General features: G+C 40.4%; 1 protein-coding gene across 4 annotated transcripts in view; it reads right to left on the reverse strand.

The window, feature by feature from the left end:
• pxdn (peroxidasin) overlaps nucleotides 1–17,561 on the reverse strand; it is a 175,444-nt gene that overhangs the window by 18,012 nt on the left and 139,871 nt on the right. For all 4 annotated transcript variants that reach the window (XR_013547263.1, XM_078399189.1, XM_078399190.1 and 1 more), the window contains 5 exons: nucleotides 15,153–15,261; nucleotides 12,370–12,527; nucleotides 6,610–8,113; nucleotides 3,841–3,975; nucleotides 2,201–2,409 (listed from right to left, as the gene is read on the reverse strand). Coding sequence is in view for 3 of the 4 variants with exons in the window: in XM_078399189.1 (XP_078255315.1) it covers nucleotides 2,201–2,409; nucleotides 3,841–3,975; nucleotides 6,610–8,113; nucleotides 12,370–12,527; nucleotides 15,153–15,261 (2,115 nt within the window). In the remaining variant the exon portion in view is untranslated. The remainder of the gene's footprint in view (nucleotides 1–2,200; nucleotides 2,410–3,840; nucleotides 3,976–6,609; nucleotides 8,114–12,369; nucleotides 12,528–15,152; nucleotides 15,262–17,561) is intronic.

The following is a 17,561-nucleotide window of genomic DNA, read 5'->3' on the forward strand; positions in this document are numbered from 1 at the left end:
AAAAGGCACCTGTGCAGAAAATCTTCAATCAAATGAATGGCAGACATGACAATTACCTCTTCAGCTGGGACTAAAAGATTTTTCAAAAACTATGCTCCCAGGGAAAAGAGGGCCATTTTGAAAATATTTCAAACAAGAATCACAAAGCAACTTCCATCTCCCAGGTACTCCAATAAATGGGACATTACATTTAACTGTCGGGACGTGAAAAAGTAAGCTAGAAGGGTGAAACCCCAAGGTTTAATCTTTTAAGATGCTGATTGGCGAGGAATATGTCACAGTTCTGTTAGAAACTCACCAAGTTAATTTATATTTCTTACACCGAATACCACATTTTAAAAACATAGCTGCAGTCATGGCTTTGACTAAACCAAGTCCAAATATCTGTTTGCATTTGATGAATGAGAAAACCAGCTTTAAGTTGGAAAATTTTCCACTTGGCCGGAAATAGAAAGGATGCATATTTAATAATGCTGAACGCAGATGTATCACACATTCGGCAGGATTTTTTTGTACTCAGAACATGAATTGGAACAAGAAAAGTAAAGCAGAAAATGAAAAACCAAGTGATTTGCATACTTTAATTCTGAGAGCAAAGGACAAGAACAAAAATATAATGCAGTTTTCAGAACTGATAAAATGACATTGACCTGAAATATTAACTCTGGCTTTAGATCTTCAGATGCTACCTGACCCAGTTAGTTACAGAATTTATGCTGAAGAGTTGGTTGCCAGAATCTGCAGTGTTTCACTTCTGTGTATTACACTTTTTGTTTCGTTAAGTTACCTTCCTACTATTTCAAACAGATTCCACCATCTACCAATCACATCATCTCACCTGCATTCACCAGACTTTGCACCACCCCAACCCCTCTTTTCCAGATTTCTTCCTCCTACTCGTGACTCAGTCTGAAGAGTCATGTCCCAAAATGGCACTTTTTTTCCATTCCTCACCATCATTCCTGCCTGACTTGCCAAGTTCCATCAACACTGTTTTGCTCGAGATTCCAGCAGCTGCAATTTCTTGTGTATCTTTGCGTACTGCTTACTCGGTGTAAACAAATCCCTTCACATTTTCAATGTACAACAAAGTTGCAGATGCTGGGTAACACCCATACCATACACTGATAGCCTGCATTCAAACTACCTTTGCACTATGTCTGCTGATAAACCTTACTTCCTGCAGGGAGTTGAAACAGCTTTGCATGGCCGATTGCTTCGACCTAAGCCATCACCACTGGTCACACATGTCCTTTGCCCTCGAACTGAGTCACCTAGTTACTCTCTGCACTACTGTATCAACTTATGCAAACTCCAAATGATCCCAAAAGCCATTGCCCACATCCCACAAGATGAATTCTGGGGTTTTTTCAGCACACTGATTCCTCACCACCAATTCATATTAAAGGGATTGGGGATTTGAGGTTTATGCCCTAAAGTGGCACTGAGAAAAAGGATTGGTTTATAGCCTTGTTGAATGGTGGAGTGGGACTGAGAGGCCACATGGCTACTTTTGGCTCAAGTTTTTATGTGCTTAGGTTCATTGTCATATTTTGATGGCAGAAAATGCAGCCATCTTTCCCTTAACCTCCCATAACACCTCCAATTTTTGGCCTGCTTCTTTTTCATGTTTGTAAGTAATAGGAGTAGAATTAGGTCATCCGGCCCATCAAGTCTACTCTGCCATGCAATCATGGCTGATCTATCTTCCCCTCTTAACCCCAATCTCCTGCCTTCTCACCATAACCGCTGACACCCATACTTGTCGAATCTATCTCTCTCTCTCTGCCTTTATCTCTGCATTTAATCCATGCTTTGGGTCACATGATCAGCACTGTGTTGCGTCTCTTTGGAATTGGAAACGAAGCACGGTTAAAAACGAACACCTCTTCCTCTTGACACCCAACAACGAAAATTGGCCCTTGTCAATGGGGAGCAGAAATGAATTGCAAAGAATACTAAATATTCCAAATAGTCCTTGGAGTCCACATCATTATGCCCGTATATAAACAGTTAATCCGTTGCAGCTTTTATAACAGATGCCAATACTTGCTCCATATTTGGTTGGAGGACATTCTCTATAATCAATAGTATTATTTGTATCCCTTAGAAACTAATAATAACACACAAAAATTGCTTTAAATTGGTCCAGAGTTCACTCATCATTCAAACCAAGCCCATTCATTTTATAATAACAAACCTTCGCAACAGTCTTGCCATATTCTCAGGTCCATCCTTGGCATGTCGGCACAACTTTGATAACCATGAGGATATTCTGCCACTCTGAACACATCGGCCTGCACCCTGGTAATGTTGTCCCCATTGTCACACAGCACTCGGCCAAGGGAAGTCTGCTTGATCTGGGTCAGCTGGGCTGGAGTGAACACCCCAGCATTAGCATACCAGAACCTGTTCGCACAGAGTACAAATACCAATGTTAAACTCCATCAAGTTCATTCAATTATTCAACTAATAATAATAGTCTATTATTTCATTACACTTGCTTTTGGGCTTCAGGTTTTATTTTTTATTCTTTGTAACCGAAGTATATTTATTTGATCTGACTTGACAGCAACTAGATTACCAGCATTTCTAATTGATTTGAGCTGGATTTGATATTTAACTATCTCCTCCTCCTCCCCCCCCACTTACCCACTCCATCACCCCTGAACCCCCTCCTCCACTCCACTCCCCACCTCAACCCCCACCCACCCACTCCATCCCCCCTCAACCCCCCTCCCACTCCATCTCCCTTCAACCCCCCTTATCCCCCCCGCAAACGTAAGTGGAAGCATCGTAAGTCGGGGAGCGTCTGTATTAAATCGACGGGCCCCAACTGCGCAAGCCCGGACTGACATCGAAAACGCAGCTCGTCCTCCCGGCCGGGGGGGGGGGGGGGGGGGAGCGCATCTATTAAAGTAAGCGGCAGCTTGTCGTCGGCTCAGCAGCCCCCCCTCCCTCATTGGTCGCCACTCCCGTCACTCTGGTGGGTCCAATTGTGACGTCGAATGCTGAAGGTGGCCAGCGTAAGTTTAAAAGGTAATTTAAAAACTTTAAATTGTCTATAACTTAAAAAAATGATGGCCAATTTGAATGAAACTTGCATTAGGGTGACCCCAGGATAATGGTGAGTAAGGCGGGCCTAAAATTGTTGCGCTATCGTGTAACGGGGGCACAAAGATAAGGCAGGATCAAGCAAACAGACAGAGAATTTTTAATATATATATATATATATAAGTATATATATATATACATATATATATATATATATATGAAGGTTCTCAGAATGATACAGCACAGAAGCAGGCCCTTTGGCCTAACTTAATCTTGTTGACCAACATGCCCATCTAAGATGATTTTATATGCTCACATTTGACCCCAGTTTTTCTGAACCTTTCCTATTAATGTTCCTATCCTAATGTTTTTTAAATGTTATTGTACCTTTCAATGGCATGCACAAAGTACCTCACACATTTACTGACTAGTTAGAGCAGCTACAGTTCTAAATGCCACAAGGTACTTCCGCAAAATGTGATGGAAGTTTAATCAAGTAGAAAATCATTGCGTTCTCCATATATACACTAAAACCATGTGTACAATACTAGAAAGTGATAAAGACTAGACGATCAGGCTAACCTTTTATTCTTCAAACATCAAAGATCACTTATAGTAAACAAAACTATTGTCCCAATGCAGACAAGCCAGTCTGTAAGGGTAACGCTGCATCACTTACCCACTGCCCCTTTGCAGCTAGAATTGTACACCACTCAGTTAGTGTTGATAATGATGGAGCAGCTTCTCAATTGAATAAATAAAATCACGACGCATGCTGTTGTTTACCTGTCACCGTCTCGAAGACGTTTAAATTGAGTTGATAACAAACAGAGAAGAGTTGGTCCCAATCTGGATCCTGGTATTAGGTCTTCCACCATTAATGCAGGGAATAAATCTATGTTCAACGGAGTGCCGTATAAACTACAGAAATCGGAGAATGGAAGAGAAAGATTTCACACAACATTAACAATAGTTTTACACTGGAAATAGTAACATCATTTCCTCCACAGATGCTGCTTCCTTACATGCTAGTGTTTCCAACATATTCTGCTTTTGTATGTCTTCAAACATGTTCAATTTTTCCCATTCCCTCCTCATTTATTTTAAAGTTAAAAAATATTTAGCACTAAATTCAATTTTAGGATGTGCAGTTACCAACTGGCTGTGTTCCAGAGACAGCAGCAATCCAGAGGCTTGGATGAAAAACCCAGAAATCACAAATTTAAATCATTTTCAATGTAATTCAAGTAACCATGAAGGTGTCAGATTGTCACATAAGCAAACAGGTTAGACACAGTAGGTCACTTGACTCATCAAAAATGCTCCGACTTTTAATAAGATCAGTGTTGACCTGACTACAAGCTCAACATCACATTTCCGTCTACCTGTGGCAACCTTTCACATCCTTAGTTATTGTAAATACCTGTCTTCAAAAAATATTTGTAGTCTCTGTTTCCACTTCCCTTTGATGAAGATGGATCAAAGACTCTTAAACTTTAAAAACAATCCCTTCATCTTTTTTTAAATGGGTAACACTATTTTGTTCTTACAAACATCTTCTGCACATCCACTCTGTCAGAACTCCTCAAGATCTATAGTTTCAGTCAAGTCCTTCTCACTCTTCTATTATCCAGCAGCAACAAGCCTAATCTTTCCAACCTTTCTTCAAAAGACAAACTGTCGATTTCGGGTAATGATGGAGCAAAACTTCCCGAACTGCTTCTAATGCATTAATACTCTTCCTTATACAAGGCCCCCCACTATTTTACACAGTACTCCACATATCACAATAGTCCTTCCTCATTTTAAATAGTGCTCATTATAAAATGAAGCATAACCCACCCCCTCCCCACTTGTGTATTGACTTTCCTGAACAATAAACAATACCATTTTCTAGCTTTCCCAATTATTACCCTGATAAAAATGGGCAATTAAAACTAGATTCGCCGCACAAAGGTCCTTTAGGGCAGGTAACTCACTGCCCTCACCATCTGTGGCCTTACGTAATCCAGACACACACAAACTGAATTTTGCTCTCTGGACTCTCCTTTGAGCCTTATTAACTGCACTCCTTTGAGTGCAGTTTAGAGTTACAGTGCAGACCCTTCAGCCCACCGAATCCGCACCGCCCAGCGATCCTCACACATTAACACTGTCCTACACACACTAGCAACAATTTTTACATTTATACCAAGCCAATTAACCTACAAGCCTGTAAGTCTTTGGAGTGTGGGAGGAAACTGAAGATCTCGGAGAAAACCCATGGGGTCATGGGGAGAACATACAAACTCCGTACGGACAGCACCCGCAGTCGGGATTGAACCCGGGTCTCCGATGCTGCAAGCGCTGTAAGGCAGCAACTCTTCCTCTGCGCCACTGTGGCACCCTATTAGGGCAACTAGGTTCAAGCACAACATGTCTACCTTTAATAACATCTGGATCTCAGGAAAGAATAAGGGTTTGTCGAGATGTGATATCTTGAGGGACAAACTTGGTGCTTGGCCACCTATCCACTCACCTTGTACATTGCCATCTTTAATGCTAAAAAAAAAATGACATTCTGTTTCATTTCCCATTGGACCAATAATGCAATCGATTTCAAACGAATCAGACAAGAAACCATCAACAAAAGCACGCCCTTGTAAACCAGGTTTAACACCCCAGGCCTCAAATGCAAGTCCAACAGTGAATGGACAGAGGAGGTTGATTCAAGTAGTTACAGAGGAATGGAAAAGACAAAGACAAAAGAGTGAAACTGAAAGACATTGAACCCATAACACCAGAGAGATATTCCTTGGCATATTTAAAATAGGCTCCCACAGTACAGTCAATTGGTGGCATCTTGGAAACCTCAGCACTGTTTGATACAAGGCACACCAGATGGGCCACATTTATTCACCTCCAGAAAGCTTCTGACCCTCTCACTCAACCGTCGCAGCCCTTGGGTCAATAATTGGCTGGCCTTTGCCCTGTCACCTTATTGACTGTGGGTTTGGTTCGTTCACCTCGTCCACAACATCCCTCTTGCTAGAGTGCACTTCTGTTTGACAACAAGATGCCAATAAGGCTTGGCTTCAAGATTGGCAGCAATTTCCTATTTCCATTAACTCCTTTATCAAAGTCAGAGTCATACAGTTTGCGAGCAGTTCCTTTGGCCCAAGTCTGCACTGACCATCAAATATACATGTTAATCCCAGGCATACCTCCATTTTATCCTTTGCACATTCCCAGCAACTTCCCCATGATTCTACCATCTACCTACACAAGGAACAATTTACAGTGGCCAACTAACCTACCAACCTGCACATCTTTTGAGATCTGGTTGAAAACCAGAGCAAATGGATGAAATCCACATGGTCAGTAGGACAACATGCAAACTCCACACAGAAAGCACCACAGATCTGAATTGAACCGAAGCTGCTGGAGCTGTGAGGCAACAGCTCTCCTACCTGCACCATTTTCCCATTCCATGTTCTAATTTTCACCCAAAGTACTAACATGCCAGAAATTTCAGTACGATCAAGATTTTAAAGCCAACATCATAATCTCACTTACTTCCTGAGCTTTTCTCTAATTTGTGGATTCTTAATTTCATTTTTAAGGTCTTCGAATTCCTGAGCCGAAGTTAGATTGCAGTAGACTCTGTAATCATTGTAAGGAGGTATTCCGTGGTCCCTACCTCTCTGAATGTTCATAGCAGCTAGATCCAGTGCCACTGCATGTGCCATGGAGAAAAGGCGCTCTGTTAGTTCTGTATTTACCAGCTCCGTAGGGACCCGCATCTTTCCTGGAACAGCAAACAATCCTCGCAGCAACGGGTCAATACCACCCTCATTCACTATACGGAACGGAGAGAAAAACGCTTTGTGAAGAGAAAGGTGGCCCTGGGGAATGGGCTGAAAGGTATCATCCAACCGGTAGAGAATAGGGTTAATCAGCGTGTGGCCAAATCTAAAGGCCGCCGTAGCAAACACATTCACTATTCCTGCATTAACATTGGGCTCATAGCCTTTGTAGTCCCCAAGCATTCTCATTCCAAAGTCACCGAAAATCTTGGGAAGCCAGTGGCTGTAGGTTATGTGCTGCATCTGGGCACCAACTATTTTACGAGCTTCATGGTAAATAGTTTCACCGTCCCAATGAGGATTCAGCTTTAGAAGCTCAGTGGCAATTCGGTTGTGTTCTCGAAACCAAACGGTGTGCATGCTGGTTAAACCCATGTGCTCATTGGAGCGATGATCTCCAGCCAGGAAGCAAGGAATGGGACTTTCGTTTTCATCTCTCATGCACTCCGTGGGGGGACCGGTAGCAAATGGCAAAAGTGGTTTCCCCAAGCGATGTGCTATCCCTTGCTTCAGCAGGCCTCGTTGACTAGCCAGGTCCCGGATTTCCTCAGCTTCCTGGTCTGAGCTCCCATATACATTGGACGCATCAATAAAAGACGTCAACTGGTTGATCTGTTCCCGTGGATACACGGATTCCATTAACAAAGACGTCATCCCACTTCCACAGACAGGACTAGACCGTACAAAAAACATACACCGAGCTCCATTGCGAACTCTGGGGTCATTTTGAGGAATCAAGATGGGAAAGCACGGTGGGTCATTTGTGCAGACAGAGGTACAGTGTTGACCGTCTGAAAACCTGGAAAGACTTAATGCTGCAACAGTCAAATCGATATCATGATCAAGGAACTGACCCCACTGCATCAACATGTGTGTGTACTGGTCGTCAGGGGTAATGGCTTCAGTGCCTACCAGAGAGGTTGAAATGAGGCGAGGTAGTGGGAGAGGAAACCCATTGGAAAACCGGTCTCGATTAATTCCTCTCGGCAGATTAAACCCGTTTTCATAGACTGGCTTCAGAAGGCGTTCAAAGGCAGTGAGGGAAGCCCCCCACATGGGATGCTGGAGATTGTTGCATGTTCCATCGTGAGATCGGTACTTCTGATGGAAACAAATGTCGGAACAGTTATTGATTCGACGGTGGGCCGTGCAGCCTGACAGATTTGCAATCAGGCTCAGGAACCTTGGAGACAAAAGGTCATTATAGCGAAAACCTATAAAAGAAAGAGTAAATCAAAATCACAATTTGCTTTTACATTCATGCACATGTGCCAATTTAAGTGAAAGGGAAATCATTTTTTTTAGTAATTACCAAATTTAAAAAAAACAAATCACAATAAGCTGCCCAACAAGAGTTGCATGTACACTATAGTGCATCAAATTCTCTCTGCCCCCATCACTGCTTTTCTGCAATTTCTCAAAATTGAAGTGCTTCTTTTGAGCTCCCACAGTTTACTTGTTTCTATTATTGATTTGACAAACACTGGACTATCCAATGAAATCTCCATTCCTCTGTCACCAGATTCTGTCACCTCCTTCTTCAAATCGATCATTTGCAACCATGTTGCAAGCTACCAATCGAATCCTCTCTGAAAACCGCCCTTTTCGTCTTGGCATATCTTTTAAATCTGTATCTCTCCGTTTACAACTTGTATCTCTTATAAATAAGCTCTATCAGAGTTAAAATTTTAACTGAGGATTTCTTAAAGCAGCTTTACACTTTTAGCACAAAATGACCTCAAGTCTATTCTGTATTAAAAAAATATATATAACTAGACATTGGCATTTCTCTTCAAATGTGCTTAAGTGGAAGTGTTTGGATTTTAAGTGCAGCTCTGTTTAATGCCTTCTGCTTCAACAATCAGTTGTGTACTATTAAAAAAGTTTCTATTAGCTCTTGAGCAATGACTGACAAATTAACTTCTCTTTTTATTACTTCCATAGCCAACCATTGGAAAGCGAAGAAAAATGGGTTATTGTGCACTGTGCTGATCTCTGCTCTTTTTCTGGCCGATTCTATTCAGCTTTCTATATCCAACTGAATATATGCTTCAAGCTCGAGCACCATATTTCCCCCAGCAAGCATTGATTTCCAACTGCTTACATTCGAGTCTGCAGAATCCCAGAGAGCTGTTCTAAGTAACTGCAGGATCTTGGCCTACATGCATTTACTGGAGATGAACTCTTGAAAGACAGCAACCAACTCTGATCTATTCATTAAACTAATTAAATGAACAGAACTCTGTATATTAAATCAACAAGAAATATTGGACATCTGTTATTCAAGAAATATAAAAACTGCTTAATTGATCAGTACTTGGACAATTTTCAACCAAATAGCATAATAATTTCATGAAATTATTGCAAGAAGGTTTATTTTAGAATTTGGCTGATGAACAATGGAATATGGGGAACAAAAAAAACACTGAATCTAACAAAGCCAGGAGATGATGTGAAGACGGCAATCTGATGTAGAGAAATTCATGTCAAAGACAGCAAATATATCCACACATTGTAAGAATGATTTTTTTTTTTTAATTCGCTGTCAACAAAAGGAACTTGGAGGCAATCAGAACATTATCTCTGTCATACATTAGGAATATAGTTAGTTTCATTACTTAATATTAAAATCTTTTACTGTGCTTGTTGAGGCACAGATAGACTTTGAGAAAGAAAGATTGAATGCCTGCTCAAATGGGGAAGAAGCTTGTGTGGTCTAATTAAAACCACATTCATTTCAGCAATGTTTTAAATCCCGCAGTCAGAGGTCACAGGCAGAAAATATTTAAATTGTATTTTTGTGTGGTAAACCTCAAATAATGTATATAATGCTATTTCACCAAGATTTCTTTGCAATGAATGATAACGGTCAATAGCACCCAATCCATCCCACATCCTTGTGGGCAATTATGTTGAAATTTAAACTTAATATAACAAAGCAATTCAAAGTTATTAAATGGTGGTATCGACCTATTATTGTCACGTGTACCGATATACAATGAAATGTTTTGTTTGCATGCAATCCGGTCAAGCCATGTACAGGGAGTGCAAAGCGGAAAATACCAGCATGCAGAATATAGTGTTACAGTTTTATGCTATTAAATTTATTTAAAATAATTTTGCAATTGCAAACTTTGCTTCAATGTAACATCTTGCTTCTGCTGATTATAGACTGGGCAGTTTCCAACGAATACTCCACTACAAACTTCCCAGGATTTGAGCAATATTAGCCAATTTATGTTTTCTTATAGGCAACTTATAGTACTTCCTATTTGGATCACACGAAGATAATAACATTTGAAATCCACAACCAAGAAAATATGTGAATGGAGCTTGTGCCATACCAGACTATCAAAACGTTTTAAATGAATACCAATTTAAAACGTCTGCTCCTATATTAGCATACATTGAATGTGCACCAGAAATGTGATTTCGAGAATTTGAGATGTACATTCACCATCAATGTATTAAAAAAAAGATAATGGACACAAAACATAGTAGAATCAAAAACATAGAAATGCTTGGAAGTATATCAGTGAAAGCATCCCTTGAACAAGCCATTGCTATGGGGGTTGTCCTTGAACCAAAGGTTACCCGCTAAGTATTCTGATTCTGCCTACTGCAGAAGAACAAAACTGACAGGCCTCATTTAGATTGATACCAAAAAGGTCTTTGTGAATGCTGATCTTAAGGGCTACACTTAGGTGATTATTTCTTTCCGAGTTGTTCCCTTTCGAAAAGTATAATATATGTCTTTGATTTTAGAGGATATGATTTTCCCTTTCAAATTCTCCAACCCTTCTCCCAACTCATGTGGATTTGAGCTAAGATTAGCTGCTGAATATTTTGAACCAGGTTGATAAAATTGCAACACAGGATGTCAGATTATTACTGGAAAACAAGTTTTTCTCAACTCACCCAAGGACATTAAGCCTGATTGTTGTCCCAATTAAGAACGCTCATGCCCATGGGAGATGAAGGATCTACTATTGTTTAAGTCTCTGCATCTCACCAATAAGACAATGCAGTGTAGTTGTCCACTACACAGACTTGACATTTATCACTTAATGTGCAATAGAAACCATTTATGTATCCATGACTGCATTTCTTATCTTACATGACTGATAATTTGTGTTGACTGTCTGCATTTGGTTTTCCATTGTCCATAAAACATTGCCTCTGCATTGATATTCCTGTCAAACTATCTTTTCTCCATTTTGATCAGCAGAGCTTTTTTTTAGAATTATCTGGAGATGTACTGTCCCTGGCTCTATTGACTTTATATCTGCCATTTGCATCCTGTCAAAAATACCACGTTGACAATCTTCCATAATACAATCTTCCATAATAAAAAGTTAAATACATTGACTGTCTTCAAAGATATCATAAGGGAAGTAAATCAAAACTACGTTTTTTTAAAATCTCAAGGGAACGTTAGCAATAACACAAATATAAAATAATATAATTTACAAACCTAAAAATGTGCATTAACTGATGAGGGGAAACTACAATATACTTGCACTATAAAAAATATAACTACATATCCACAAAGGCACAAGAAACCACAGAAGCTGATATCTTGAGCAGAAAACAAACTACCAGAGGAACTCAATGGGTCAGTCAACATCCGTGGAGCAAAGTTGACAAATGACGATTCAGGTGCTGATCTTTCTTCAAACTGAAGAGCTGACCTGACCAGAACGATTGTTCTTGCTGGTAGGAGCATTGGCCCCAGCGTCTTCAAGGTTGGTTGCAGGAGGCAAAGGTGGTCGGGCGAGGAGAGGGATGTCGGTTTGCGGGCCCTAGGTGATAGAAGAGGCCTTGCAGTAGCCTGGGGCTTACATGCATCGGGAGCCACTCCAGTACATTGAGTGTTCAGATCGGACTTTGGACTTTTTGTAAATGGCACCAAAATATGGCGACTCGTGCATAAGTGATCTATGCAAAAAGAATTTCACTATGCAATGAACACGTGACACCAAGGCACCATTCAATTATTGTTCTATTTGCCTCCACAGATGTTGCTGCCTGTTGAGTTCCTTCATCAGTTTTTACATATTATTTTACATAACCATGAATTCATGGAGAATATTATTCTCCCTTATCAAAATGCTCCAAATCAATGGGTCGAAGGTATAATTAAAATGAATGGTGGCACAGCTGATAGAGCTAGTGCCTCACAGGGCCAGAGACTCAGATTCAATCCTGACCTCAGGTGCTCCCTGTGTGGAGTTTGCATGTTTCTCCCTTTGACCGCGTGGGCCTCCTACAATGTTCTGGTTTCTTCCCACATCCCAAAGAGATGCGGGCTTATATGTTATTTGGACTCTGCAAAATTACCCTTAGTGTGCAGAGAGTGGATGCGAAAGTGGTCTAATAGGGAACTCAAATGTGTGAGTCAACCACACAGCAACATTCAACAAAAAGCAAGTGAGGAAGACCATAGAACTGGAATGTAAACATTACTGACCTGTTCCGTTCAGGTCGACCATCAGTCCGCGATTTACATGCTCCTGAATGAGTTGCAAGGTCCGTTCAAAAACCTCCCCCGCTCGTGCAAGATCAAAAACAATCGGCAGTCGTGGATAGCGGAACAAGGCAAACAGTTCGTTTGGAGTTTGAGGCCGGCTGTTAGGTGAATGTCAGATTTAGAAAAACTCATTAGTGCTTCTTTTTAAAGAAAACAATCTGTTGATTTTACGTGGTAATAAATCTGGGCTTGTAAAATGTAATCCAGTTTGCCAGAGGGACAAGAGATTGCAGGTGCTGGAATCGGCAGCAAATGGAGGAGAGCATCCTAGGAGGATCCTAGCGGGTCAGGCAGCATCGGTGGAGGGAAACAAACAGTCAAAGTTGCGGGTGAAAACCATTCATCTAGACCCATCAACATGATGGAATCCACATAAATGGTCTCTGCATAAAACATTGAGTGCCCAGTTCCCTCCACAATGCAGTTCGGACCTGCTGAGTTCCTCCAGTTGCTCACCTGTTTTAAAAAAAATCCAGCTTACCAGATATCAATTCTCTTAAAACAAAGTGAATCTTGAAGGTATACCTGCTCATTCATGCAACTGGGTCTAATACATTCAAGAACTATTCTTGCTCATCTGCTCCAATTATACTGATGAATGATCTTTAAAACATGGATATATTTTAAGAGAAAGAACTTCACGTTGTGTGTAACAATGCCTACATTCACACACCAACAGCCCTAGTCCCAACAAATCATACTGCATGAAACTGTGTCAATTGCAAGTCATGGCAGCACATTATATGGCAGTTTCTAAACATCAAAAGATATAACTGATGCTAAAGAGGATTAATAGATGTACGGCACCCACACAAACTGCAGCAAAGTATTTGATACAGGGAAGCTCACATTATATAAAATGTTAATACCACCGATACTATACCTGAACTATATCGTCCAACATGGTTAGAAAGATAAGAAAATAAAGGAAAGTGTTAAATAAGAAAACAAGATAAGTGTAAACGCACATATTGACAAGATCTTTTTTTAATTGTTTAATGCTAATATGTATATTAGCCCAGTGCAGCAAAATGCTGAAGTAATTAGTACTTTTGAAAATAAAAAACTGAGCCTCTGCAATCACATAACTCTAACCTCAATAATAAAAAAAGTACACAATGTTTTCAGTGGAATAAAACAATGAATAAAAAAATAAGGTACGCAGTTTAGAAGGAGACGACATGGAAGATTGTAACACCCATTACATCATGACTATTCTGCTTTAATCGGGTTTCCTGCCCTGCTTGCAACTGGCTCTCACAAAGTTATTTTCCCTTATGTCTCCATGACCCTGGCCTTCTGTAATAGAAAGAATGGACCAACTGAACAGACTGTAGCTACAAAAGAACCTGACTGACTGCACCATCCCAGAGTTCCAACTATCTCTTCTCAATACAAAAGAACCTCGACCCTGACCTGTAATGAGAAAGCAGTGTCACTCTTTACTTTGAATTGAAAGATCTTTAACAAAACATGACGAACAGTCAGACAAAGTGGAAATTACAAATAATGTACGACCACACATTGACCCATCTCATAGTAAGCTTCCTCTTTTGATCTCAGCTGATAGAGTATGTGTTTATAATTCACTTGCAGTACAACCTTCAACCAGATTATCCATTCAACAATACTTTTTTTTTCTGAACATCAGTGGTCTATTTCCAACCCTCGCACGTCCCACTAACCCCCTATTCACAAACAAACCCCATTTAACACAAAAATCAATTTCATACACATAGCTAGACCCCTGCACTTGGACCATTTCAAATTCTTTGTCCTTTCATGTTGGTCTTCATCAGTCAATCAATTAAGTAGAGAAGTTGGGACGTTATGTTATATTTGTACAATACACTGTTGAGGCCACACTGAGTATTGTATTCAGTTTTGGTCACTCTGCTGTAGGAAACAAGCTGGAAAGAGTGTAAAGAAGATTTACAAGCAAGTGACCAGGATTCGAGGGCCCAAGCTATGGGGAGAGACTGGGGAGGCTTGGACTTTATTCCTTTGAGCTAGCAGACCGAGTCATATTATGGAGGTGTATAAAATCATGAGGGGAATAGTGAGTGTGAAAGCAGTATTTTTCCCAATATAGGGGAATCAAGAATTAGAGGGCATAGGTTTAAGATGACAGAGGAGATTTAATAGGAACCTGAGGTGCATGAGTATACGGAACCTGCTGGAAGAGGCAGTCAAGGCAGGTACTATAACAACATTTAAAAGACACTTGAATAGGTTCATGGATAGGTTTAGAGGGATATGGGCCAAATGGGACTAACTTAGTCGGGGTATCTAAGTCAGCATGGATGAGTTGGTCCAAAGGGCCTGTTTGTGTGTTCTATGATTTGACGAGCAAGGCTGGAATTCTGGATACGTTAAGTACTTGTTCCAAAGGAAGTCTGCTAGCCAACAACTGTTTAGGACCACACAATCTCCAACTACTATTCCAAGCATTTCTACAAATGGTCTTGGAATTTGCTAATGTGCTTTTAGAATAAATAATAACTGCTGTGAATTTTTGGCATGATTTCAATCATTTAGTTTGAGAACCAGTTTGGGGTAGGAGGAGTGAAGGAAAGAATGGTTCTGAAAATGCTGAGGATATGAAATATTGTTTTAATAATTTCTCCATATCAGTCAAAATGCATCATTCCAGATGTAACAACAATGCTGAAGAATATTGTCAGTAATATTTGTAAAACAAAAATCAGTAAATGTTATTTTACCTCCCAAACAAATTACTGCGGGTGGAGTTGATGGCGCTGTCAACACTCTGAATAGCTTCCCTGATTGAGGACTCCACAAAGGTATCGCCACTTCGAACAATGTCAGGGACTAGTGAGATAATGAGACAGTTAGTAGTGACTGTAGCAACGAACGTTCTGGCAATGTTAGAGGAAGCTTTCATGTATTCACTCCAAAATGTGATCATTTCTTTTGCCCTAACATACACATTCCCTGTACTCAGGATGATTTTACAACAGAAAACAACTTGTTGGAGTCGCAGACTGTGCGGAAGGCTGTCAAAGAGTAGACAGCAGGGTGCACAGTATTTAAGCTACAAAAATGGGCAAAGACATGACAGGAGGGGTTTAATATGAGCAACTATGAGGTGCTGCAATTCGGGAGGTCGAATGCAAGGGAAAAAAAATCTAATTAATGGCAAGCCCCTTAACAGTGTTGATGTGTAGAGGTATCTTGGGAGCAAGCCCACAACTCTCTGAGAGTGGCAACACAAGTAGTGGAATGGTACAGAAGGCATGTGACATGTTTTTCTTCATTGACATCTGCATTGAGTCAGGAAGTCATGATGCAGCTTTGGTTAGAACTTTGGTTAGGCAGCATTTGGAGTATTGTGTGCAGTTTTGTTCAATCGAGTAAAAATACTGCTTAAATTTCATAATCTGTGGTGAATAATTCAATGAACCTAAACCAAATACCAGACAAAACTTCATACCATTGACCTGCCTTAGTATATTTTGGTGTTTTTTTTGGGGGGGGGGTTGTTGGTCAGCAAATGTCAAGAGTTTTTGCAAACGTTATGGGAGGTGCTCAGCTGAGGTCTTCACTTCTTTGGACACGTTTCTCCCACCCATCCCCTTGTCTCCTTGCTCCTTTCCCCTGCATTGTATGTTCAATTCACAATTCTGAATTCCACATTTCCCCATTCCCCTCCACTCATATCCACCCAAACACCAATGGAAGTCCATTTAAAATACTCTTGCAAAGCTCCTTGTAAAAGGTATTGAAGTAGTTTTGTAGGTAGAGTGGGAAAGTGTTCAAATGCAACCCCTCCACGTTTAGGATGGGAATTGTGGGAAAGTAGAGCACAGAGAGAACAACTCACCTCATTGAATATGCTCCCAATTCAATCCCCCATTGATTACATTATTTCTGCCTTTATTTAAAGAGATCAGTATTTTATGATCACATTTTTGAAGTGTGGGAGAATATTAATTTAGTTTGCTAAGAAATATGCTGCCAATGTAGCTTTGATACTCATCACAAAGTCTGTTTATACAGCGTGGAAACAGGCTCTTCGGCCCAACTTGCCCACAACGGCCAAAATATCCCAGCTACACTGGTCCCACCTGCCCACGTTTGGTCCATATACCTCCAAACTTGTCCTATCCATGTACAGTAACTGTCCAACTGTTTCTTAAATGTTGGGATAGTCCCTGCCTCAAATCCCTCCACTGGCAACTTGTTCCATACACCCACCACCCTCAGGGGTGTTTACTCATCCAGCAGCCAAGGAATTAAACGCCAATCTGAGGGGATGGAAGATGATGGGGAGCCACATCAAGTCTATGTGGATGATAAACTCCAGGCATCACATGGTAAATGACAGCATTCAAGATGGAGGATATACAAAATTAATGGCTTATTCAGAAGCAGGAGGGCATTCAAATTGCCATGTCCACCTTCAGAACATTGTGGTACCAAATTCCAAGCTTTACAAAGTAGATTCTGGGGACCACTATTTTAGTTTATTTTTTGTCTGACTTTAGGACCGATATGTCACCATTCTTACTTTTTGAAAATATACACAGCTTTCATCTTAACAACTGTTTAGGTAATTTGCTGGTTTTGTGCAGGCTATTCTTATAATTCTTGAACATTCAACTTTCTGCTTTGCTTTGCTGATATCATTATTGATCTTATGTTCACAAAATCAAATATAAGGATGCGCTTTTAGTATATCCTTCAGATTCATCTGGAACATTTTTAGTTCTCGTGCATACAGAAAATGGCAAAATAGGTAGTAAAGCCAAAAAGAGACTACACAATTGCAGGAATTACATGTTACTTAGTGAATAAAGTCTTTAAACAAAAAAATATCTCGACTAATCAGACGGAGTTCCCACCACAGGCATTTCAGCTGCAAAATAGATTTTAAAAAGTGCTAATTTCCTAAAATAAGCTTGTGGTTCAAATTTATGGTCAGCAGCTGTATAATCAAACTAAAAATACAGAATAGCCAAGACTTGTACAGTAGTACATACTTTTTTCTTCAATCAAATAACCATGCTTGATTATATAGTAGACACAAAATGCTGGAGTAACTCAGTGGGACAGGCAGCATCTCAGGAGAGACGAAATGGGTGACGTTTCGGGTCGAGACCCTTCTTCAG

Source organism: Rhinoraja longicauda, chromosome 5 (genome assembly GCF_053455715.1).
Source record: "Rhinoraja longicauda isolate Sanriku21f chromosome 5, sRhiLon1.1, whole genome shotgun sequence".
Classification (NCBI taxonomy): domain Eukaryota; kingdom Metazoa; phylum Chordata; class Chondrichthyes; order Rajiformes; family Arhynchobatidae; genus Rhinoraja; species Rhinoraja longicauda.